Source organism: Perca flavescens, chromosome 18, assembly GCF_004354835.1.
Source record: "Perca flavescens isolate YP-PL-M2 chromosome 18, PFLA_1.0, whole genome shotgun sequence".
Lineage (NCBI taxonomy): Eukaryota > Metazoa > Chordata > Actinopteri > Perciformes > Percidae > Perca > Perca flavescens.
This window is the reverse complement of record NC_041348.1, coordinates 32320301-32347466: the sequence shown is the minus strand read 5'-3', so window position 1 is coordinate 32347466 and position 27166 is coordinate 32320301. Positions and strand designations below refer to the sequence as shown.

At 39.4% G+C, this 27166-nt stretch overlaps 2 protein-coding genes across 3 annotated transcripts; both read left to right on the top strand.

Annotated features, from left to right (window-relative positions):
• Window positions 1-314: 314 nt before the first annotated feature.
• Window positions 315-13834, top strand: LOC114573529 (uncharacterized). Its single transcript, XM_028605780.1, has 15 exons — window positions 315-359; window positions 1130-1168; window positions 1276-1309; window positions 1528-1723; window positions 4134-4286; window positions 4416-4584; window positions 5286-5386; window positions 8220-8382; window positions 8703-8750; window positions 9488-9521; window positions 9741-9936; window positions 11307-11453; window positions 11578-11746; window positions 11948-12048; window positions 13493-13834. The coding sequence occupies exons 2-15, from the start codon at window positions 1132-1134 to the stop codon at window positions 13670-13672; spliced, it is 1728 nt and encodes a 575-aa protein (XP_028461581.1). The 5' UTR covers window positions 315-359; window positions 1130-1131; the 3' UTR covers window positions 13673-13834.
• A 4188-nt stretch (window positions 13835-18022) lies between these two features.
• Window positions 18023-24437, top strand: LOC114573539 (interferon-induced protein 44). Of its 2 annotated transcripts, none has more exons than XM_028605789.1 (9): window positions 18023-18118; window positions 18266-18385; window positions 19257-19292; window positions 19406-19439; window positions 19626-19821; window positions 21588-21728; window positions 21837-22008; window positions 22501-22601; window positions 23548-24437. In XM_028605789.1, the coding sequence occupies exons 2-9, from the start codon at window positions 18364-18366 to the stop codon at window positions 23749-23751; spliced, it is 906 nt and encodes a 301-aa protein (XP_028461590.1). In that variant the 5' UTR covers window positions 18023-18118; window positions 18266-18363; the 3' UTR covers window positions 23752-24437. The 2 variants fall into 2 exon arrangements, with proteins under 2 accessions (XP_028461590.1, XP_028461591.1); XM_028605790.1 differs by having other exon boundaries at window positions 18206-18385.
• Window positions 24438-27166: the final 2729 nt, after the last annotated feature.

Genomic DNA, 27166 nt, shown 5'->3' with positions numbered 1-27166 from the left:
ATCTTCCCTTTGAGTGCTGTGAGGATCTGATGGATTGAAAATATTCTTGTTTACTTCTCAACTTTGACTAATGGGCCTCAAATTAGACTCTATCAAGAAGTTTAGTTTAAGTAAAGTAAGTAAAATTATTGGGGCTGCCTCTTTACATAAAATAAAAAAGACAGAGAAAAAGAACTCTGCTTTGAAAAGAGAAAACAAACATCCTGGTGAAAATGAAACTAAATGTATGTGGTTTCTGGTCTGGCGTGATAAAGGGAAATGTATGTTATGTAGGGGAGGGTCAGTTATTGACATTTACTGACAGCTACATAAATTACACGCTTACATTACGCTCACTTTGTTCCAGTACAACAACGCAGGTATGAAGTTTCCATTACCCTCAAATGTGTAATACATTAGCCAGTATTTTGGATCCTAATTAGGCGATATTAACCCTTGTGTTGTCTTCCCCTCGAACGTGAACTTCTTGTCCTTCTGGATCAAAATTTTAAATGTTTTCCAAGCTTTTTTATATGCTTTAGGTGCTTTTTAACATGTTTTTGTCTCTTTTTTTCAATGCTTTTTTTTATACATACCTAATACACCTAATGTATTTGACATTATAGCTAATTTTTGAGTTAAAAAAGCAGTAATTATGAATTATTTTGACTAATAGTTAAGAGGATGTTGAGTGGATCACAGACTGAGCCTGTGCACCCTATTAGATCGGCTGACCAAACTAAGAAGAACTAAGAACTAATCTGGCTTTTGCGGTCCGGACCCCCAAGCCCTGGAATGACCTGGCAGAAATTCAGTCAGCCAAATCTATCGTTGCTTTTAATTCTCTTCTTAGAAAGGTTTTCTATATTTGTGTGAATCTTGTTCCATTCATGTATGTTGTATTTTGTTGTTTTATTGTATTTCGTCTTTTGTAGCACGTGGTAACAATTTATTATTAGAATAAACAAAATATGATCATTGTAAGAACTGACGCAAACATGACAAATTAAATACTTTTTTGAAAGCATTATAATTTTAAAATTGTGTATGTTCATTATGTTTTGTATATTTAAATTTCGATGTGTTTGATGAACGTCACTTAAACATTCAAATATAGTTTTATTGTATATTTAACGGTTTTATTTTCTAGGAATGGGGGGAAAAAACTCAAAATCTGAAGAACCTCCACGTAAGATTGTTAATGAATAAAATATTTCTTTTCATTGTTGCATGATGAATCTATTTTTTTCATAATCTTTTGTTGACATCTGAATAAACGTGTCATCAATTTCTCAGTTTTCAACCAACCATGGAGGGAAATAAACTGGGGGTGAGTGTGTCTGCAACATCAGTGTGACCTTTTTTAATGAAATCTTTCACTGCACACATTTACTTGATGTAATGGACTTGTTTTTTCTGTATATTTCCTTGTTTCATGATATGCTGGTTAACTTCCTAGTTGTGTTACACCTTGGTATAGAAAAAAGGCAAAGTCTCTATAAAATTATAGTTTAGACTGTGTAATGTAATGTTTTTTTCTCTGAGTAGAGACAACCAGAGTGCCCTGAAGTATGTGAAGGACTACAGACCTCAGACTGATGGCCAGCTGCTCAGGATTCTCCTTCATGGTCCGGTTGGAGCTGGAAAGTCCAGTTTCATCAACTCTGTCCAAAGTGTCTTACGCGGCCGTATGTATGCACACGCTTTGGCAGACAACACCTCTCGCGACTGTTTCACGAAAAGAGTAAGAAGAATTTTTGATTGTATTGATAAAGAAAACAACACCAAATTCATTGTCATATAAAAATGTTGCAAATCTTTATGAAACATGGTGACTTTGAGAGGTTCTGTCTTGGCAGTGGATATGAAAAAGTGATGAAACAAAACTCATGGTTCCATGAGAACAGCAGCATAAAGTCACTGTAAAGTAAACCATGTTTAGGTAAAGAGAAATCAAACTATGAATAAGAAATCCTAATCCTCCCCAACAGCAGATCAATCCTCCAAAACAACTATTATTCAGGAAGACAGGTTTCTAAACTTTGTGCAGCAGTGACACTACTGCAAATAAAGTGTTAAGGCCCGAAGTTGCTTTGCAGCTTGACTAACTTCCTGTATGATAAATTCAGCCACAACAGGAAATTGTAAATGAGCAGTTGCAGTATTCTGCTCTTGTGGTTAAGGTCAGGTTAAGTTCAGTGAACTAAGAATTAATATAATAATTTTTCGGTGACAGTCATAACTAAATTCTTTTAACCCACGACCTAACTGCACCTATGCAGTCATGTTAAATTAGGCTTCATAATTATGCACATAGGCATCAAATCTATTTTAGGAAACTACACTGAAAAAAATTATACACACAACACTTTTGTTTTTAACTCTATTTTTCATGAGCTGAACTGATCTAAGACTTTTTCTATGTACACAAAAGACTTATTTCTCTCAAATATTCTTCACAAATCTGTCTAAATGTGTGTTAGTGCCTAGATAATCCATCCACCTCACAGGCGTGGCATATCAAGATGCTGATTAGACAGCAGGATTATTGCACAGGTGTGCCTTAGGCTGGACACAATGAAAGGCCTCTCTAAAATGTGCAGTATTACTGTATTGGGGGGGTCTGAAAACCAGTGAGTATCTGGTGTTATGATTAGGTTTAGAGAGAGAGAGAGAGAGAGAGAGAGGGATGAACCCTAACCCTAACACCAAATACTGACTGCTTTTTGGATCCCCCCCCGGACCCTCCCAAGTGAAGTGCTCACTAACACAGATTTAGACAGATTTGTGAACAATATTTGAGAGAAATAAGCCTTTTGTGTACATAGAAAAAGTCTTAGATCTTTCAGTTCAGCTCATGAAAAATGGGGGCAAGTGTTGCGTTTATAATTTTGTTCAGTATAAATGCATGTCCTGTTCACTAGGTATGGGCATTAGTACTTGAATACTTGAGTACTTGTTTTGGATGTCAATATTCGTTTAACGTATGAAGTACTCAACTTGTTTTTTTTTCTGTGACTTTTCATGATGATATGCTACTATGATTCATGGGAGCTACCATGCCACTGCGTACAGCAACTTTAGAAATTTACAACATTTAACACGCTCTTACTGTTATTTTTGGTATGATTTTTGAATAACAGTGCTCCACAATTGAACTCACCACATAACGTTAGGTACAGTAGCTGTATGGGTAGTCAAATAATGTAATGCTAAGTTAGCAAGCAAGCTTGCTAGCGCACCGCACACCTTCTGCCTCATTTCCCACCGCTAGCCAATTTCAGTTAACAACTATAGCAACTCGAATCTCGAAAAGTCTGCTTTTCTTTTCCATGGAAAAAATCGGAGAGAGCCTGTCATAGAAATTGTGCCATTAACTTATAAGATAAACTGACTAGATTTTGTAATACTTAACGGAATTGTTTTTCACTGACAATTAGGCCCTATGTTCCCACATTTCCTTTTTCATAAATGTATCAGATTTTATCCCCCTTTCTCCCAATTTGGTAGCCAATTACACACAGTTATTACACTATTATCCAGTAGCAATGGATTACAGATGGAATGTAACCCTAACCCTAACATAGGGCCTAATTTTAAGAAAAATCTTAGAAATGTGGGAACATAGGGCTGTGGGAACATAGAGCAGTGGGAACATAGGGCTGTGGGACCACAAGGGATGTGGAAACATAGGGCTGTGGGAACATAGGGCTGTGGGAACATAGAGCAGTGGGAACATAGGGCTGTGGGACCACAAGGGATGTGGAAACATAGGGCTGTGGGAACATAGGGCTGTGGGAACATAGGGCTGTGGGAACATAGGGCTGTGGGAACATAGGGCTGTGGGAACATAGGGCTGTGGGAACATAGGGCTGTGGGAACATAGGGTTGACCCCGCTGGGGGAATCAGGCCTCACAGGTAGAGTAAAAACATGCTGCGCAGCAGCAGCAACTACAACAACAGCAACTGTGTATTGAGGAAGTAGATAGGATGATTGATTGCCGAATGTTTTATTTTACTTGTTTTTGCTATGGCTGCAAAGATAAAAGTTACCAGTGGAAACACGGTTTACCATATGCTAGCTGCGTATTGATGTCTGTTTTTGCTCATAGTGATCTTAATAACTGCACTTTTCTCTATATCTACTTTATAGTACAAAACCTTCAAGATCCAAAAAGAAAGACCAGATGCCTTTTACCCTTTTGTCTTTAATGACATCATGGGCCTGGACAAAGACATAGAAAGAGGCGTCCATGTGGACGATGTCAAACTGGCTATGATGGGACAAGTGAAGGAAGGTTACAGGGTAAGCTACAGTTGCTTTGCAATGGGTTTTTTTCTTCCACACAGTAAGTTAATGTTATTATTTTGAATTATGTATTTATTTATACATATTGCAACTGTCATTTAACTGGATTTTAAATTTGTTTTCCAGTTCAATACTGAATCAATGATGCTAGATGATCCTTTCTACAACAAACATCCAACTAACAATGACAAAGTGCACGTTCTGGTTTGTGTCGTTGATGCCAGCATATTATCTTTCATTAGTGACAAAGCTGTGGCGAAGATGCGCACAATCAGGATTGAAGCCAGTAAACTGAGTGAGAGCAGAAATCTTTGTCTATTCATCTCTACATGTGATTGTTAATAGATTACACTGCTTGTAAATAAGTATCCTAATACTGTAATCTACTAGCCTGGAACTGCAGACCCAAATCCGAAAGATTAAGGGTCTGACATTGAGTAATGAAAGTTGCACAACTCAAGGGGCAGAATTTGAAAATCTCACTGCACGTAATTGGATAACACCACGACCAATCACAACAATACACAGGGTGACGTATCCATAGTTAGAAATCTACACAAAATTACAAACTAGCCAAAGAATCTGGATACATGTCATTTCATGTCTCAATAACAATATACATTACGATATAGCATGTTTTCTGGTAATTCAAAACTAAATTTCTGCATGAAATAACCACAGGGTACAGCCTATTTTTGTTAACTCCTGTGTGAATTAAATACTGTACTTGACAGGAAAAGTATTGAGTTTTTTCTAATTTATTTAATTATTAATTAATTAAATAAAGATGTAGTCTACAATATGACAACGTTGAATATCAAAAGTAAACATAAAAATGCTCCCACAAGCAAGGATCAGAATGTAAATCATATGATAGACATTTTTATATCTTTTTGACGATATATATCACCATATTGCCCAGACCGAGCTGTGGTCCGTTTTAATTTTTTATTAATGTCAGTTACAGGACTCAGTAGTTTTGTGTTTTCCTGGCAGATATTCCTCAAGTGGCCATTCTCACAAAGATTGATGAGGCCTGTCTTGAAGTCAACGAAGATTTAAAAAATATCTACATGGTGAAGCACCTGAAGGAAAAGGTATGTATTAAGGAGACCTATTATGCTTTTCAGTATTTTCTGTCATATCTTTAAAGTGCTCATATTGTGCTCATTTTCAGGTTCATAATTGTATTTTAAGGTTGTACCAGAATCGGTTTACATGGTTTAATTTTCAAAAAACACCATATTTTTGTTGTACTGCACATTGATATAGCTCCTCTTTTCACCCTGTGTGTTGAGCTCTCTGTTTTAGATACAGAGTGAGACCTCTCACTTCTGTTCTATCTTTGTTGAACATGCGCAGTACCTAGGTAAGGACTACTAGCCAGTCAGAAGCAGAGTATGAGGGTGTGCCCTGACAGTACCTAGGTAAGGACTACTAGCCAGTCAGAAGCAGAGTATGAGGGCGTGCCCTGACAGTACCTAGGTAAGGACTACTAGCCAGTCAGAAGCAGAGTATGAGGGTGTGCCCTGACAGTACCTAGGTAAGGACTACTAGCCAGTCAGAAGCAGAGTATGAGGGCCCTGACAGTACCTAGGTAAGGACTACTAGCCAGTCAGAAGCAGAGTATGAGGGTGTGCCCTGACAGTACCTAGGTAAGGACTACTAGCCAGTCAGAAACAGAGTATGAGGGCGTGCCCTGACAGTACCTAGGTAAGGACTACTAGCCAGTCAGAAGCAGAGTATGAGGGTGTGCCCTGACAGTACCTAGGTAAGGACTACTAGCCAGTCAGAAGCAGAGTATGAGGGTGTGCCCTGACAGTACCTAGGTAAGGACTACTAGCCAGTCAGAAGCAGAGTATGAGGGCGTGCCCTGACAGTACCTAGGTAAGGACTACTAGCCAGTCAGAAGCAGAGTATGAGGGCATGCCCTGACAGTACCTAGGTAAGGACTACTAGCCAGTCAGAAGCAGAGTATGAGGGCGTGCCCTGACAGTACCTAGGTAAGGACTACTAGCCAGTCAGAAGCAGAGTATGAGGGCATGCCCTGACAGTACCTAGGTAAGGGACTACTAGCCAGTCAGAAGCAGAGTATGAGGGCGTGCCCTGATAGTACCTAGGTAAGGACTACTAGCCAGTCAGAAACAGAGTATGAGGGCGTGCCCTGACAGTACCTAGGTAAGGACTACTAGCCAGTCAGAAGCAGAGTATGAGGGCGTGCCCTGACAGTACCTAGGTAAGGACTACTAGCCAGTCAGAAGCAGAGTATGAGGGCATGCCCTGACAGTACCTAGGTAAGGACTACTAGCCAGTCAGAAGCAGAGTATGAGGGCGTGCCCTGACAGTACCTAGGTAAGGACTACTAGCCAGTCAGAAGCAGAGTATGAGGGCATGCCCTGACAGTACCTAGGTAAGGACTACTAGCCAGTCAGAAGCAGAGTATGAGGGCGTGCCCTGACAGTACCTAGGTAAGGACTACTAGCCAGTCAGAAACAGAGTATGAGGGCGTGCCCTGACAGTACCTAGGTAAGGACTACTAGCCAGTCAGAAGCAGAGTATGAGGGCATGCCCTGACAGTACCTAGGTAAGGACTACTAGCCAGTCAGAAGCAGAGTATGAGGGTGTGCCCTGACAGTACCTAGGTAAGGACTACTAGCCAGTCAGAAGCAGAGTATGAGGGTGTGCCCTGACAGTACCTAGGTAAGGACTACTAGCCAGTCAGAAGCAGAGTATGAGGGCCCTGACAGTACCTAGGTAAGGACTACTAGCCAGTCAGAAGCAGAGTATGAGGGCCCTGACAGTACCTAGGTAAGGACTACTAGCCAGTCAGAAACAGAGTATGAGGGCGTGCCCTGACAGTACCTAGGTAAGGACTACTAGCCAGTCAGAAGCAGAGTATGAGGGCATGCCCTGACAGTACCTAGGTAAGGACTACTAGCCAGTCAGAAGCAGAGTATGAGGGCGTGCCCTGACAGTACCTAGGTAAGGACTACTAGCCAGTCAGAAACAGAGTATGAGGGCGTGCCCTGACAGTACCTAGGTAAGGACTACTAGCCAGTCAGAAGCAGAGTATGAGGGCATGCCCTGACAGTACCTAGGTAAGGACTACTAGCCAGTCAGAAGCAGAGTATGAGGGTGTGCCCTGACAGTACCTAGGTAAGGACTACTAGCCAGTCAGAAGCAGAGTATGAGTGTGTGCCCTGACAGTACCTAGGTAAGGACTACTAGCCAGTCAGAAGCAGAGTATGAGGGCCCTGACAGTACCTAGGTAAGGACTACTAGCCAGTCAGAAGCAGAGTATGAGGGCGTGCCATGCTAGCAGCTAGGTGAGCATTATAACGTTTGTCTCTGAAGTAAAGGCTGGACTACAACAGAGCTGTTTGGAGCAGTTTGTGAACAGTGTTTTCTGTTGGAGATGGTAAGTCCCTTTGGGGGGGACTTTGGGCTTTTTCACTTTGGAAGCCTATTACATGCACAAAAAAGTTATATAACACAATAACATAGGAAATTGGAAAAGACAAAAAGCATAATATGAGCACTTTAATGTTAAAATGTTGGATGTGCATGTTAAACGTGGCCAAAGCTTCAAATAATGAAACGTAAACATATTTAAAAGAAATTCTTCATAAGCCAAAACCTCAGATTTCAACAGTTTTTTCTACTCTTGGCTCCGTTAACGTCTTACGGAGCCAGGTTTTCTACATGCTAAGTCAGAGAAAACTGTAATCTTGGCTGCCTATGTTGTTACTTTCTCCCCACTTTGGGTCCCATTCCTGCTGGAATGTGTCTGGTTGTGTAATATTTTAAATATTTTAATTAGTTTAGAAGCCTTTATTGGTGATTTTTCACAATATAAAGTCTTACTACCTGTAGTGGACTGTACAGAGCAGCAACAGCAGAGCTCTAATTTTGTATACATTATTTACGTAGATGGAGGTGATCAGTGCCACAGTGGGAATTCCCATGAACTGCATCTTCCCTGTGAAGAACTACGATTCAGAAATTGACCTCAACAATGACGTTGACTCACTGATCCTGAGCGCAATGAAACACATCATCAACTTGGGAGACGATTGCATCAACTTCATCAACAGTCAGTTCAAATGTTGAGATATATTGAACACAGCATAAAAAGGCTGTATTTCATGATGACAAAATGACAATATTCCAATTTTTCCCAGCAGGATTTTTTACACAATCTTGTACATGATTTTCATAACATTTATTTCTTTAACAAAATATTTTTTAAAGCTTTATGATTTTGTGATTTTGTCTATTCAGTGTAATTTAGAGTGACATGATTTTTTTGTGTGTGTGTGTGTGTTTTAATTTGGGATGTGTTTGGTTGTGCTTCACTCACACATTCAAATATGAACTCAGAGTTACTGTACATTTAACTGTTTTATTTTCTAGGCATGGGAGCAGAACACTCCAGATTTGGAGCAGCCCTAGCTCCTCCAAGTAAGATTGTTTAAAGAAAACATTTATATTCTGTTTCTTAACATATTCTGGGCACTATCTTGCACCGCAAAGCCTGATGCAAGTGTCAATTTCCCGTCCAGCGCCCACGTAATTTAAATAGCAAATGCACCTGCGCCCATCTGTGCGCTCTTGGGCGTGCTGGTCTTACAGGGAGGTGTGTTCAGGTGCATTCTGGGCATATTGCTATCTTGAGGCAGCGGGAAGTGATCGCGCCGTTGACCAACAAAAAGCTGGTCTAAAGTCAATAGCACAGTATTTCATTGTTATTTTACCAGCGAATTAGTAAAATGCTCCTAAACTTATGCACACATGCAGAAGATTACAAATAAAAATATTACGGTGCATATCCTCCATCATAACAGCAATGCTCCAAGGTCCAAACGCGCCTGGCTTTTAAAGGGAATGGGAGATGATCTGTGATTGGTTGATTGCATGTTACGTCCGAAACACACCTCTGATTAATGAAGACACTATAACAACCCTTTAGGACCAGGCGCCCGGCACACGGACACTTTTTTCCTTTCCACCGTCAAACTAGCAAAAGTGGATTTGGACACGCCCTAAACACACCTGCACCAGGCACTTTACGCCGTGTGCTTAGATAATTAAAATAGGGCCCTCTATCTTATTTATGGAACATCACTCATTGTTGCATGATGACTGTATTTTTTCATAATCTTTTGTTTCATCTGAACGTGTGTCGTGCATTTTGTCAGTTCTCAGCAAACCATGGAGGGAAATAAACTGGAGGTGAGTGTGTCTGCACCTTCAATGTGACTTTTTTCAACTAAATCTTTCACTGCACACATTTACTTATGTTATTAACTCGTTATGTCTTTTTCCTTGTTTCATGACATACTGGTTAACTTCCTAGTTGTGTTACACCTTGGCATAGAAAAAATGGAAAGTCTATAACTTAAACTAATTATAGTTTAGACTGTGCAATGTAATTTTTCTTTCTCTGAGTAGAGACAACCAGAGTGCCCTGCAGTATGTGAAGGACTACAGACCTCAGACTGATGGGCAGCAGCTCAGGATTCTCCTTCATGGTCCGGTTGGAGCTGGAAAATCCAGTTTCATCAACTCTGTCCAAAGTATCTTATATGGCCGTATGTACGCACACGCTTTGGTGGACAACACCTCTCACGACTGTTTCACGAAAAGGGTATGGCGAACTTTTGATTGCGTTGATAAAGAAAACCAAATGTAATATGACATCTAAAATCTTTGCAAACCCTAATTAAACTTATATTTGTGTTACTTTGACTATTATATACACACGAGCTGCAGATCTCCTCCCACTCTATCGTGCACAGCTCTCCCTTATGGGGGGAGGGGCTTAGGAGACCGTTTTGGGCTTCAGCAGAAAGGGGGGAGGGACTGAGAAGTTGTCGATGTTCAAATCTTTTGGCTAAGTCCTGGATCTTCACAATCCTACCTACGCCATCTTTAAACTTACATGCAGATTTAGGTGGCGTCACTGTCGATCTGCGCATAACTATAGGCTATTAAGGTTCTGGTTATTAGATTAGATTAGATTCTACTTTATTGTCATTGCACATATCACAAGTACAGAGCAACACAATGTAGTTGGTGTCCAACCAGAAGTGCTTAAATCTCCATTGTGTATGTTTTGAGGTGATTCTTAGCGAAAAAAACCTTTGTTCTTTCACAAATATGTGCTCATTCAAGTGTAATTACTTCCACCATCTAATCAAAGTTTTCTTGTAAGCGTAGAATCTGACATTATATAACATATGCTACAGGATATACTGAGTGGAAGGTATGAATGATATGTAAGTATATAGATATGTGTCTGTATGTGTGTCTGTTATTACAGGTGTGTACAGGCTATGAACAGGCTATGACTATGGTAATACAGAATAAATAACTATACAATACAGTAGTGCAAATGTGTATATATAATGGTTATGAAGCATATCTCGTTTTTTAATCATATTAGAGGTTAGATGTTTAAACAGCACACAGATGAATCAGGTTTTTCATATCCCTATACAGGCTTTGTGAAAATCACCCTTCTGGATGGAGGTTTTGCACCAGCCGTATGATAGATGTTGGGTGACGTTACTTCTTGTTGAAGTAATGTCAAACAAGCTCGCCCCTCCCTCCTCCTCATCCCGACCCCTCCCCCCTCCCTTCTGCATCCATGGCACTAACCCCACCCCAAATCCTTCTTCTCTGTTATTGGCTGGAACGCTCTTTGTTATGTTTCGTGGTGCAGGTTGGCAAGTTTGTTTTTGTTGCCTTTTTTGGAGCCTGGGCTGTCTACAGAGACCATGTTTTTTTACAGTGTGTTCAGGGGACAGGCAGCTAGCGGATAGTGAGGAGATGTTTTTTACAGTGTGTTCAGGGGACAGGCAGCTAGCAGATAGTGAGGAGATGTTTGCTGTATGTGACGTATGTGTATGTTGTAGCATAAAAAACACGACTCATCTATTTTTACTATATGCTAGCTGTGTAATAATGTGTCTGTTTTTGCTCATAATAAGAATTGCACTTTGTATATCTTCATAGTACACAACCTACAAGATCAGAAAAGAAAGACCAGATACCTTTTACCCTTTTGTCTTCAATGACATCATGGGCCTGGATCCAATCAAAGGTGTCCATGTGAAGGATGTCAAACTGGCTATGATGGGACACGTGAAGGAAGATTACAGGGTACAGTTGCTGCATACTCTGCCGATTCTTTTTGCCACACAATTAGTTAATGTTATTATTTTGAATTACATGTTTCTTTTACATATTGCAACTGTCATTTAACTGAATTTAATTTGTTTTCCAGTTCAATCCTGAATCAATGTTGTCAGACGATCAATTCTACAACAAACATCCAACTGACAACGATAAAGTGCACGTTCTGGTTTGTGTCATTGATGCCAACACAGTTCCTCAAATGAGTGAAAAAACTGTGGAGAAGATTCGCGACATCAGGATTGAAGCCGGAAAACTGAGTGAGAGCAGAAGTCTGTTTATTCTTCCCTACAAATTTTTTAATAGATCCCAAAAAACGTTGTAATGCAGAAATCTTCTGAGTATCAAACACTCACCTTCTGTAGCTTTGTTTGTAGTTTCTATAATCACAGAGAACAGCAGCTGTGACGTTTGTATTTATGTCAGTTACAGGACTCTGTAGTTTTGTGTTCTCCTTGCAGGGATTCCTCAAGTGGCCATTCTCACCAAGATTGATGAAGTCTGTCCTGAAATCAAAGACGATTTACAGAATGTCTACAAGATGAAGTACGTGAAGGAAAAGGTACGTTTAATTAGTAATATTATGAATTTACAAAGAGGTGGAGTCACAGTTAAAATGCATTGATTTATACGGTCAAAACTTTGACAAAACCGAAGGGATCCTCTCAGACCGAGGCGCTGTGCCTGACCCACAGAGTTGAATCCCCAGGGCAGACTGCGTGGACTGCCATCCGTTGAGATTTGTGCAAATGTTTTCAGTTCATTATGAAACTGTGGCGGGGCGTATTTGAGTATGTTAATTTGGTCAAAATCATCACTGAAACTCATGCCAATGGAAAGGTACGAATAGTCGAAGCTTCCTATTGATCAGCTAAATCTGATTTTAATCGGAAAAAAATCAGATTTGGGTCCAGTCCTTACAGTATGAGCACTATCTGATAGTTTCTCTACCTAAACCAATTCTGATACCTAAACATGGAACACTGACCAATTCCTCATCAGATACCAGAGATATGTACTCACAAAATAAAGAGAATTTAAAATCCTGCCTATTTTCCCCTCTGCACACTCCTGACCAATTGCTGTACAACGTGGCCATGATGTTGGATTGTCATTACTATGGTTACAAAAACTGTTGGACATTTCTGACAAGTTGCAGCCGGCCCGACACATTAACTGTAATTATGAGCCCGACCCCAATTTTAATACGTGGGCCGTTATAACTGACCTTCTCAACTACAATTCCGAGTTGTTTGAACAGCAGAAATCTGTTTAGAGTGATCTTAATAAATAATACAACAAGGACAAAGCATGTCCTTGTTTGTTTATTAAGAATAAAATGGATCGCAAATGGATCCGAATGAAGAAACGTAAAAAAAAAACTCAATGCATTTCTCTGTGAGGGCTTGCCTCGCCCTCAGGGGTAGCCTATGCTTGGAGAAGTAACAAAAGAGGAGGTTGAAGGCTGACCATCATCTTTTCTGCCACGGCGAGCCTGCTTCATGTGTCTGTTCATCGTCAAAGTTCCCCGTTTTCTTGCTGTCATAGGCGAGCAGCGTCCCGCACTTAATGCACTCGACAAAGCCGACACATATGTTTTCACTGCCCACGACTTGTTTAAAATGGTTCCAAACCTCCGACTTTCCTCCAGACTTGCTCAAAGTTAATTCTCCTGCTTTTCTTTTTTTCTTTACATCTTCTAGCTCCATGTTGCACTTAAGCTACACCATACAGTTGCAGCCCTTATTTTAGAAGCAAAATTTAAACAAGTCACTGCAAATGGCATTGTCAACACTTACAGTTTCACAGTTAAGGCCTACCACTGCCTTCATGGCCAATACCTGATCAGCTTAAAGGACAATTCAATTTGCATGAAAACATGTCCCAGAGAACGGTTGACTCATGTTATTAACCCCTAGGTTCATTTTGCTCCAGAATTGTCCTTTAATAAAATCAGTATTGGTCCAAAAGCCTTCATTGTTTTTTAATTGTTTTTGTTAATATAGATGGAGGAGTTCAGTGCCAAAGTGGGAATTCCCATGAACTGCATCTTCCCTTTGAAGAACTACAATGAAGAAATCGACCTCAACAGTGACGTTGACTCACTGATCCTGAGCGCCCTGAAACACATCATCAACTTCGGAGACGACTGCATCAACTTCAACAAGGATCAGTCTGAAGGATGAGACTGACTAGGTTTGATCGGAGCATAAAAAGGCTGTATTTCATGATGTCAAGAAAAACTACCTGCGATACTTTCCAGCAGGATTTCCAACAATCTTTTTGCTTACTGCACCATTTGTGTTTTACTTTAAAGCATGTGTGTCAAACTCAACTTCTTTGAAGGCCAACATGGAAAATGAGAATCACATTCTGGGCCGGACACGTTGAGTTTATTGACATGCTTTTATTCCAAAAAAGTCAAATATCTTTGCCTGTATTATTGCATGTCTCATATAGTCTTCTCATTATAGTTTGGTCTACAATGCTCTAAAAAAGTAAGCAAAAAAAGTTCCTTAGTCATCATAGATTTAAGCAAATCAAGCAAAATAGAAATTACATTTTTAATAGCAGTGACCACGCAGCTGACTCCCAACTGCAACCTGTTTAACAGCCTAAATATGAAAACTATCTGCTTCTGTGGGAATTTCTGCAGTCTGAAACAACAGTTTCCTGTCTTTTTGGTTTGGCAAACATTAAAATGTAGGGCCAAAATGTATTCTGAAACGAAATTAATATGCAGGCCGGATCAAAATCTGCGGGGGGCTGGGTTCGGCCCGCGGGCTTTGAGTTTGACACATATGCTTTAAAGCACCTGAAAACATGGCTACAAATCTCAGTAATATCTCAGAAATATTCATGACTAAATAAGCAGCCATAAAGTAAAAAAACATCAGCTTTTTTTTTAGTTTGGTTTTATTAGATTTACTGTAAGTGACCTATGACATGAAATATGTAACATCTTTTTTAAATCAGTGAGGAGAGCACAGACAAAATGTTTCTCACGTAAATTGACTGAAATTGTTCTAACTTTGTATATTATGTGTTAATGTAAGAATTCATCACTTATAATTTGAAAAAAGTAAGTTTTCAGGAACTTTCATTTGTTGTATCTTCAAAAATCTAACAGAATGATTAGTGTCTCTATCTTTATAATTAGTTTTGTTCAACGTGTTAACAATGAACTTAATTTTGAAACCCACATAACTTTATATTATTTATACAGATCCCAAACATACCAAATAGTTCAGGCTGCATCTATAAAACCAAGTCTTGTGTTATAATATTTCACTCAATGTAACCAACATGTAGCTTCAATAACCAGCTAAAATACAATAAATCTGCTTTTTCAACCTTCAACAGAATGTGATTCCTTGTTAAGAGTCATGTAAAAATGTTAAATTACACGTTAAAGACTATTGTAGTCAAAGCAACACGTTCTCACGGCACTTCTGAAATGGTCACGTTATTTTTAATCTATTGATTCGTGTACACGGACACATTTATGTCGGTTTTTTCGTGGTGGTCAGCACGTAACGGAAAGCATCTATACGGAGGTTGTGTTTAGGAAAAGAACAACGGGGAAACTTAACGTCCCATTAGAGCCACGATCCCCGTCTCCGGGGTGAAAGTCCTGTGTTGTTTGACCCTTCCACCACCCCGACCAACCTCCTTACGCGGCATTTCAGCTTTTCATACTACTCGCTACCGTAGTCGTGCTGTGATCACGAAATATGGTTCCCATTGAAATACATTAGTTGACAAAATATGCTGACCAAAAAAATGACATAAACGTGTCATCTGTGTACACAAATAAATAGATTAAATAACGTGACCATTTCACAACCTGCCGTGATACTGGGTTGGTCAAACATAATTTTCCAGTTACATAGATTAAAATACAAGGCAACAGGAAGCTTTAATATTTTTTTGGCAATTGGGACCTCAGAGAACTACTTTCTGATGATGTGATTAATTCAATCTGTAAAGACTATACCTCACCCTCTATTTGATGTAACAGTGCCTCCTACAGATGGGAACACATCATTACAGTTTTTAGGATTGGTTTGATAAATAACATCATTAATCACTCAACTTTCAGGGACAGAAATAATGTAGGCCTATATAGCATTAAGTAATTTAGCCTTTCAATAATTAATAATAACTTCTAAAACTCATAATCAGAAGTTAACGGAGCAAGATGTACTTTCATGAAACGGAATAAAATTCTTCTGGTAAAGCATAAAGCTGTTGTTGTAAAGTAACGTATAGATCATGAGTCTCCAAACTTTCTTAATCTGAGGGCTACTTAAAAAAACCTGAAGTGGCCAAGAGCTACTTTGCATCACATCGCTTATATTTATTTACATAACACACATAAGTTTAATGAAGCTGCTTGTTTGTACACGGACAAAATTGCAAAACCCAAAGCTGATGAAAAATCTTCACTTCATGTCAAGGTTCATGACTATTTTATACTTCTTTACTAAATAAATCTTTCATCAGACATCACATGACAGAAACTAAAGGGATAGGCACTTGTCAGGCACACCTGTCCTACATGTAGTACAAAACAGCAGCCACCTACCTTCATAAAGCTTATTATGTTCAGCTGTCAACAATGGATTCAGATATTTCTTGATGGTCACTAGATGCTGCAGTTAGTTTGGCTAACTTAAAACTAAAATGTGTCCTGTTGGGGCCCAATGGTAGCGGCCTGATGAACCGCTACCATTATCAGACTTTTGTGATTGGGATCTAAGCCATTCGTGCATCATCACTGTACACTCTGACACAATGTTTTTTGTGTATTTCAGTCCTATTGTGAAAAGTAAACCCAGTTATCAGGCTACAGATCTGTGCCTCGCTATAAAAAAGTTAACTGTAATGCAGAAATACTGTATTATTACTACTATAATACTTAAAGCTCCCATGGCATGACAATTTCACTTTATGAGGTTTTTTAACATTAATGAGTTCCCCAGCCTGTGGGGGAGTGGCTAGAAATGGTGATAGGTGTAAACCGAGCCCTGGGTATCCTGCTCTGCCTTTGAGAAAATTAAAGCTCAGATGGACCAATCAGGAATCTTCTCCTTATGAGGTCATAAGGGGAAAGGTTACCTCCCCTTTCTCTGCTTTGCCCGCCCAGAGAATTTAGCCCACCCATGAGAGAGAGAGAGACATCATGGCTTTCAAATGAGCAAAGTGGCAGTTGGTCAAGGCCACACCCCACCCTCCACCTTGCCCCCCCCCCCCACTCTCTCCTCCTCAATAGCTACAGACACAGAAATGGCACATCCTAAGGAAAGATCATTGTGGGACTGGTTCTAGTGGCTGTAATTCTGCACCAAGGCTGAATTTTGGGAAAGAGACTTCAGATACAGTATTAGGGGACCACTAAGGCCTATATAAAAGAGACTTCAGATACAGTATTAGGGGACCACTAAGGTCTATATAAAAGAGACTTCAGATACAGTATTAGGGGACCACTAAGGTCTATATAAAAGAGACTTCAGATACAGTATTAGGGGACCACTAAGGTCTATATAAAAGAGACTTCAGATACAGTATTAGGGGACCACTAAGGTCTATATAAAAGAGACTTGAGATACAGTATTAGGGGACCACTAAGGTCTATATAAAAGAGACTTGAGATACAGTATTAGGGGACCACTAAGGTCTATATAAAAGAGACTTGAGATACAGTATTAGGGGACCACTAAGGTCTATATAAAAGAGACTTCAGATACAGTATTAGAGGACCACTAAGGTCTATATAAAAGAGACTTCAGATACAGTATTAGAGGACCACTAAGGTCTATATAAAAGAGACTTCAGATACAGTATTAGGGGACCACTAAGGTCTATATAAAAGAGACTTCAGATACAGTATTAGGGGACCACTAAGGTCTATATAAAAGAGACTTCAGATACAGTATTAGGGGACCACTAAGGTCTATATAAAAGCATCCAAAGAGCACCATGTCATGGGACCTTTAAAGTACAAATCTGTGACCGTTTAGCTCAGTTGGTGGAGCAGGTGCACATGTGCAGAGGTTTATTCCTCGGTGCAAAAGGTCTGGGGTTTGAATCCAACCCGTGACAGTTTTCTTGCATTTTCTTGCAGTCTTCCCCCCTCTCTCTCCGCTTTCAGATCTCAGCTTTCCTATACAATAAAGGCAGAAATGCCCCCAAAAAAAAAAAAATAAGTACAAATCCATATTTGAGGTTGCAGGTCTGCAACAGTGAGAAAATGACTAACAAGACAAACCTGTTGAACAGGTCTTCACTTTGAGTGCAGTGATGATCTGATGGATTGAAAATATTCTTGTTGATTTCTTAAATGTAATTGATGGGTCTCAAATTAAACTGTAGTAAGAAGTTTAGCTGTTACAAAATGAATGATACTGCCTCTTTACATAAAATAAAACTGCTTTGAAAAGAGAAAACAAACATCCTGATGAAAATGAAACTAAATGTTTGGTTTCTGGTCTGGCATGACGAAGGGAAATTTATGTTATGTGGGGGAGGATCGCTTATCGATATTATCAACGGCAACATAAATTACAACACTTCGTCCAAGTGTTATACTCGGTCTTTCTTGCTCACTTTGTTCCAGTACAACAACGCAGGTACGAAGTTTCCATTATCCTCAAATGTGTAACAAAATTGTGCTTCCTGTGTTTTTGAAAGTATTTTCAGTTTTGTGCCTATTTCAGATCCTAATTAGTCGATATTAAAGCTCTTCTGACTCCTTATGAGCCTGTGCACCCTCTTAGATCGGCTGAGCGTGGCCTGCTGGTAGTTCCCAGAGCCTGACTGGTGACTAAGAACTAAGAAGTATCTGCTTTTGCAGTCCGGACCCCCAAACCCTGGAATGACCTTCCGGCAGAAATTAGGTCAGCCAAATCTATCGTTGCTTTTTAATTCTCTTTGTGTAAATCTTGTTCCATTTATTTATGTTGAATTGTGTTGTTTTAATGTATTTTCTGTAGTTGTGCAGCACTTTCAACAGTTTATTATTATTCAAAATATGATCATCAAAAACTGATTAGATTAGATTCAACTTTATTGTCATTGTGCAGAGTACGAGTACAAAGACAAAAAAAATGCAGTTTGCATCCAACCGGAAGTGCAAAAAAGTAGAAAACTGCGAATGCGATATACAAAGTATAGATGGGTGGTGCGTTGGTAGGACAAGAAATCTAGTGCAGTGTATAGTAGTATACAGTTGGTTTACAGAAGGTGGTTTAGAGTAATATAAATTAAATATAAATATGTGCAGTGTATTAGCAGTTACCTTATACTAATAGTAAGAATAATATAGATATATGCAGTGTATTAACCTAATATATAATAAGAAAAACAGAATAACTATTGATATACTGAATGAACCATATAGACAGATATGTACAGTATGTACAGCTATGTGCAGTGTGATAAAATTATAAGAGTAGTAAGAATAAGTGTATAAGCAGGATGAATAGTATGAAGAGCAGTAGAATATGTCTATGTATAATTACAGTAGGAGTAGGATAGGGTAGTACAATTTTTTAAGGGGGGGGAGGGGGGGTGTCCGCTTCCTTGTTGTAAGCATGACAAAATTAATAGTATTTTTAAAAAAGCTTTATAGTTTTGAATGTATGTGTGAATTTGTGTCTCTTTAATTATATGTTTTATGTATTTAAAGCCTGTGTTTTGTGTTGTATTTTTAATTTAGTTACTACATAATTTGGATGTGTTTTGATAGCCCAGTTGTTGTTGTTTTAGGATTTTGGAGAAAAAAAGAACCCGAAGGTCCTCCACGTAAGTTTGTTTAAAAAAGAAAACCGGTTCTAATTTATGGACAATTATACATTATTGCATAATGAGGGTATCGATATTTGACTCATTTAAAAAACTTTTGTGCAATTTGTCAGTTCTCAGCAAACCATGGAGGGAAATAAACTGGAGGTGAGTATGTCTGAACCTTTTATCAACATAATCTTTTACTGCACAAAATATACAAATTTACTTGTTTCCTTGTTCCATGACATCCTGATTAACTTCCCAGTTGTTGTGTGACACCTGGGTAACTTTTCTATAAAATATAGTTTAGTCTACGTATACTCTAATGTAATGTTTCCTTTCCCTGAGCAGAAACAAACAGAGTGATCTGCAGTATGTGAAGGACTACAAACCTAAAACTGATGGCCAGCAGCTCAGGATTCTCCTTCATGGTCCGGTTGGAGCTGGAAAATCCAGTTTCATCAACTCTGTCCAAAGTGTCTTACAAGGCAGAATGTACACTCAGGCTTTGGTGGACAACACCTCTCACGACTGTTTCACCAAAAGGGTATGACAAACTTTTCATTGAATTGATTCAATTCAATTCAATTTTATTTATAGTATCAAATGTGTGTGTGTATATATATATATATATATATATATATATATATATATATATATATGAGTAGGTCTAGACCACACTCTATAATTTACTATGAAGCAGAGAAGAGAAGGAGTGCCGTGTCTGTAGCGATACACCCTCCCCCACCGGTCTAGGCGAATGACATTGATTAAGATCCCAAATTTATTTTATCATATGAAAACTTTGCCATCCTTTCTGAAATGTATTTTTTATTTTATGATTACATACTTTTCAACCTAAGGGTACAAAGTGCCTTTAAGAGGTTTCTGCCTTTGCAGTGGAAGTTAAAGGTGCTCTATGCGATGTTGGGTGACGGCACTTCTTGTTGACATTTGGAGGCTAGCTTGCCCCTCCCTCCTCCTCATCCCGTCCCCTCCCCCTCCCTTCTATGCACTAATACATCCATGGCACTAACCCCCCAACCCCCACCCCCAACTCCTTCTTGTCAGTTATTGTCTGGAACGCTGGAAGACTGTATATGTTTGGTGGGGCAGGTTGGCACAGTTTGTTTTTGTTGCCATTTGTGGAGCCTGGGCTGTCTACAGAGACCATGTTTTTTTACAGTGTGTTCAGGGGACAGGCAGCTAGCAGATAGTGAGGAGATGTTTTTTACAGTGTGTTCAAAACATGTTGTAACCTAAAATACGGGGGACATCGCTTAGAGCACCTTTATTAAAATAATATAAAGAAACGTATGGTTCCATGAGAAAATCAGCATATATTTGATTTTAAGTGAACAGTTTTTATACAAAGTGAAATAAAAATAAGGATACAAGAGAGAGCACAGCTTAGCATCAAATTAAGGCCCTGTCTACATGTACTATACAAATATTTGTATAAACAGATACACATGCATATAGCTTTAAGTGACTAAAACAGATTTGTTTTTCAAAACTCTGGTTACTTTTTATCTGTGGATGTAAAACCTAGAGTTTAGGAAATGATGATGTCATCTTAATTTGCACATGCCCATTGTTACATCCTCCAAGAAGGTTATGTTTAGGTTGGTTTGTTTTTCTATCTGTCAGCATTATTACAGAAACACTACTGGCCAAATTTCCATGAAACCTGGTGGAAAGATGAAGCATGAGCCAAGAAAGAAGCCCTTACATTTGGGAGCGAATCAGTTAGAGATGTTATTTATTAAATTAACCTGATAATAAGTCAGGTAAAGCTCATGAACACACGCAACTTCCTCACTCGGAAAATGGAACAATATGAGGAACACCTGAATTCGGCATTAAACAACTGCAGAACAATCCACCAATACCAAACTATTATTTAGGAAGTTTCTCAATATGTGCAGCAGTGACACATCTACTGCAAATGAACTGTTATTGCCCACAGTTGACAGGAAGCCTTAACTGTAGTTGAAGCTTCCGAGCTAGGCTGTCTTCCTCTTTCTTAAATTTAGCCACAACAGGAAATTGTACTAGAGCTACAGTATTCTGCAGCTCTTGTGGTTAAGGTCTGGTTTAGTTTAGTCAACTAAAACGGTTTTTACTGTTTAGATAGTTAAGGTCAAGAGAAACATTCAAACATCCTTCTGTGGCCATTTTTGCCATATTTTTTCTTTTTTCTTTAAATAATTGTCTTACACCTAAATGGTGATTCAGTTGCTCAGTATTGATGTGTCTATTTTTGCTGTTTCGTGACCATAATAACTGCGCTTTTCTCTTTCTGCTTTTTAGTACACAACCTACAACATCCAAAAAGGCCCAGAGACTGTTTTCCCTTTTGTCTTCAATGACATCATGGGCCTGAGTCCAACCGGTGTCCAAGTGAACGATGTCAAACTGGCTATGATGGGAAAAGTGAAGGATGGTTACGGGGTACAGTTACTTTGCAATGTTTTCCACGAAATAAGTGTATTATTTTGAATTATATACTGAGTTCTATTTACTTTCTGACATTTAACTGGATACAAACTTGTGTTCCAGTTCAATCGTGATTCTAGGATGTCAGAGGGGGACCCATTCTACAACAACCATCCAACTGACAACGACAAAGTGCATGTTTTGGTTTGTGTCATTGATGCCAACACGGTAACTTGCATGCACAAAGAAATTGAAGAAAAGATTCGCCAAATCAGGATTGAAGCCACTCACCTGGGTAAGAGCAGAAATCTCTGAAAAGATATCATAGATATCAAAAGATATCAGTAGATAGATAGATAGATAGATAGATAGATAGATAGATAGATAGATAGATACTTTATTCATCCCAAGGGAAATTTTAGGCATCCAGTAGCTTAGACAACCATAACACAACAAACACACATACACACATATATCCCACATACATAAAAATCACTCACAGAAATTTAAAGTGTAGACAATTTCTGAAGTGATTACAAAGGTCCGATGTGGACTGACTATGTGATGCAATGACCATGATAAAATGCTATGGTAGAAACCCTAACCCTAACATTGGGTTTTAATTGATAACACTTGAAAAAAAAGGTATCCTAATGCATTAAGCCACACGAGTATCAATCAGTCCCTCCTGTAGCTTTGTTTACAGTTTCTGTAATCACAGAGAACAGCAGCTGTGGTGCTTATTATGTCAGTTACAGGACTCAGTAGTTTTTTGTTCTTCTTGTAGGTATTCCTCAAGTGGCCATTCTCACCAAGATTGATGAGGTCTGTCCTGAAATCAAAGAAGATTTACAGAATGTCTACAAGGTCAATTACCTGAAGGAAAAGGTATTTTTAATGAGTAATATTATGAATTTGCAAAGTGATGGAGTCACAGTTAAAAATGTATTGTGTTATATTAATTAAATTGTTAAGTATACGAGAACTACCCAAACTTATTCTCTCCCTTCTGATCCAAACTTGATATCCTGGCCAATATTTGAATTCCTAGCGGATAGCAAAGATCTGTTTTCGCCATTTTTGAAGCCAAGTTTTGTCTGAATTCAGATCATTCCTTTAGAAGAGAGGCTGCAACTTCAAATCAGTTCTCAATTTTTGTTTGCCTAATTATGTTGACCTGATGAAGACTCAAGGCTGTTTTATGCTTCTGCATCAACTCTATGCCATAGCTACGCCGTCGCTCCTACGGCGTCGTGACCCTTTCGGAGTTCTGCTTCGGGTTGCTTTGCATTGCGGTGCCTTACACCCCACCAAAGGGCTAGGGGGTGATAAGTCTGAGGTTATTTGCGACGTGTCTGCCAGCTAGTTTATGTTATGTTAGCAAGCAAACTTTAGCACAACTGCCCACAAAGTACTGCTTGCTGGCAAAGTGCTAATTTCAAAATGTTACTGACATATAGACACATTAAAAATGGATAACCCCGTCATTGGAACCAAAATATGTCTGAGTTTATTTGCAAAGCTTATGTCAGTGAACTAGCATGTTGCTACTCCCCACAGTAGGCTGCTGGAAACACCCACTATCAACACACAGGACCAGTTGACCAATCACAGTCCTTGTGGTCTGTTACAAAGTTACACATTTTTGGACGTGCACGTCGAGCTACGGCGGAGGGCTCTCCGGAGGGTTACGCCGTCGATTCGACCCAGAAGCATAAATCAGCGATCGGTCATGTCTGGCCAATACTTGATCCACTTAATAACATTTGTATCAGTCCAATTGATCGGTATATTGTCCTGAGCTCTGAGATGCTGTGATTATTTTTAAATGTAGATGGAGCAGTTCAGTGTAAATGTGGGAATCCCCATGAACTGCATCTTCCCTGTGAAGAACTACCATGAAGAAATCAACCTCAACAGTGACGTTGACTCACTGATCCTGAGCGCCCTGAAACACATCATCAACTTCGGAGACGACTGCATCAACTTCCATAAGAGTCAGAGTCATGCTATGTCATGTCAAAATAACAATATGTGACATTAACCAGCTGGATTTCTAACAATCTATGATTTATTACTTTTTGCTTACTGCACCACGTTTGTATGTGTTTTACTTTAAAGGCCCTAAAAACTTGCCTTAAAATCTTCAGTCTGTCTCAGTAACATGAAATATTCATCACTAAATACGCAGTAATAAAGTAAAAAACAAATATATTTGGGTATTATAGGAGTTCAACACTCAACCGCTCTGTTAATCTGCTTCTTGATGAATGTGTAGGTTTGGTTTAATCTGATTAAATTACATATAACATGAAATATGTAAAAAAAAAAATCAAATCAGTGAGGAGAGCACAAACAAAAGGTTTCTCACGTAAATTAACTGAAATTGTTCTAACTTTGTATATTATGTGTTTATGTAAGAATTCATCACTTATAATTTGAAAAAATAAGTTTTCAGGACCTTTCATTTGTTGTATCTTCAATAATCTAACAGAGCGAGTAGTGTCTCCACCTTTATAACTAGTTTTGTTCATCGTGTTTATAATTAACTTCATTTTGAAACCCACATAACTTTATATTATTTATACAGATCTCAAACATACCAAATAGTTCAGGCTGCATCTATAAAACCAAGTCTTGTGTTATAATATTTCACTCAATGTAACCAACATGTAGCTTCAATAACCAGCTAAAATACAATAAATCTGCTTTTTCAACCTTCAACAGAACCTCATCCTCTATTTTGATGTAACAGCACCTCCCACAGATGGGAACACATCATTACAGTTTTCTTCTATCCAACAGTTTGATAAATAACATCATTAATCACTCACAGCTTTCAGGGACAGAAATAGTGTAAGCCTGTATAGCATTTAGTCATTTAGCCTTTCAATAATTTAACTTCTAAAACTCATAATCACAAGTTAACGGAGCAAGATTTACTTCCATGAAACAGCATTAAAACTATTTAAAGGTGTTGTATGTAGGATTAGGGTTGAGTACCGAAACCCGGTTCCACTACACAAACGGTAGTATTCGGACCGGATTAGAACACCTAATTAGTCACCTTTCTGCACAGCAGGTCTGGTGTGAATTATCCACATGACCATGCTCCATTTTTCTCAAAGAAATAATTGTGAGGCAACCTTGGAAGTGCGTCCTGTCAAATGCTTTTCCCCACACGAATGTTGTGCAGGGATGTGCAAGAATTCATAAGAACCCACAAAATCACATTAATAACTTTCTGTGCTATTTTTTCAGAAAATCTGTTTGGTGTGAAACATCTTTAAATCTGTTAAGTATGGAATTCATTGTACATCAGGCAGACCACCTCCATTTAGCTTTTGATTTAGTTTCCACCAACTCCTTTAGCTGCTACATGTTTCTCTTTCTGTATGAACATACCAATATTGATCTTCTTCCTTACTCTAGGGAAGTTTATTTCCCTAAATGCCAGTTTTGTTTTAGTTTTTTCTTTAATTTTGAGGACTTCCCAGAATGTTATTTTTGTCATTGGATTGTACATTTAGTTTTTTTTAGGTAGCTGTAAGTTTTGTTCTACAAGTTTATGGATTCAGTTTATCTATAGCTTTCAAAAAGATAGTTGATTTTAATTATGGGCCTAAAAAAAACTTCTGTGTCACATAATTTATTCTGGGAAATATTATGTGCAGTATTACTGCATCACAAAATTCAACTTAATATCATGCTTTTATGACGCTTATATTGTTCACTGTCAAACTAATATTGATTCAATGTTAGTGATGACTGTACCGCTGCACCACCATGTGGATAATCACTGGATCCCCTTTTGCTGGTGTGAACATTCCCAGACAATGTCAGGGGTTTTACCTCCCTCCCCAAAAGTAAACATGTATCATGTTTATCTCAGGAGACAGAAACCTACGTAGTTCTCACTGTTGTAAACAGTCATCGGCCTTCTCCACTTCTATCTAAGCAAAAAGACAACAATGTGAGAAGGTTCAGGCTGGTAAAACTAAATAACTCTACTAGGCTATAGTTCACGGCTGTAGCTGTTCCCCTCTCTGGTGCTTTAAAAGTCTACAGGAAGGAGCAGCATTTTGTGGAGGTTTAAAACAATCATTAAACAAATGGTTAATATCATAAAACAAAATGGTTAAAATAAAATTTCATTAGGGCGGAAACGTCAAGATCTATAAACGATCTGACGGAAAACAGTAACTGTGAAATATAATATAACTGTGCCACATTGAAGGGTTAAAGAACACAAAAGGACGTTGGACAAACGGGCCGTTTCAGAGACACTTCCATCGCCGCATTAGCCTGGTCCTACCAGACTCTGGTACACTAGCCTGGTCCTACCAGACTCTGGTACACTAGCCTGGTCCTACCAGACTCTGGTACACTAGCCTGGTCCTACCAGACTCTGGTACACTAGCCTGGTCCTACCAGACTCTGGTATACTAGCCTGGTCCTACCAGACTCTGGTATACTAGCCTGGTCCTACCAGACTCTGGTACACTAGCCTGGTCCTACCAGACTCTGGTACACTAGCCTGGTCCTACCAGACTCTGGTACTCTAGCCTGGTCCTACCAGACTCTGGTACACTAGCCTGGTCCTACCAGACTCTGGTACACTAGCCTGGTCCTACCAGACTCTGGTACACTAGCCTGGTCCTACCAGACTCTGGTATACTAGCCTGGTCCTACCAGACTCTGGTATACTAGCCTGGTCCTACCAGACTCTGGTATACTAGCCTGGTCCTACCAGACTCTGGTACACTAGCCTGGTCCTACCAGACTCTGGTATACTAGCCTGGTCCTACCAGACTCTGGTACACTAGCCTGGTCCTACCAGACTCTGGTACACTAGCTTGGTCCTACCAGACTCTGGTATACTAGCCTGGTCCTACCAGACTCTGGTACTCTAGCCTGGTCCTACCAGACTCTGGTACACTAGCCTGGTCCTACCAGACTCTGGTATACTAGCCTGGTCCTACCAGACTCTGGTACACTAGCCTGGTCCTACCAGACTCTGGTCCACTAGCCTGGTCCTACCAGACTCTGGTCCATTAGCCTGGTCCTACCAGACTCTGGTACACTAGCCTGGTCCTACCAGACTCTGGTCCATTAGCCTGGTCCTACCAGACTCTGGTACACTAGCTTGGTCCTACCAGACTCTGGTACACTAGCCTGGTCCTACCAGACTCTGGTACACTAGCCTGGTCCTACCAGACTCTGGTATACTAGCCTGGTCCTACCAGACTCTGGTCCACTAGCCTGGTCCTACCAGACTCTGGTATACTAGCCTGGTCCTACCAGACTCTGGTACACTAGCCTGGTCCTACCAGACTCTGGTCCATTAGCCTGGTCCTACCAGACTCTGGTACACTAGCCTGGTCCTACCAGACTCTGGTACACTAGCCTGGTCCTACCAGACTCTGGTACACTAGCTTGGTCCTACCAGACTC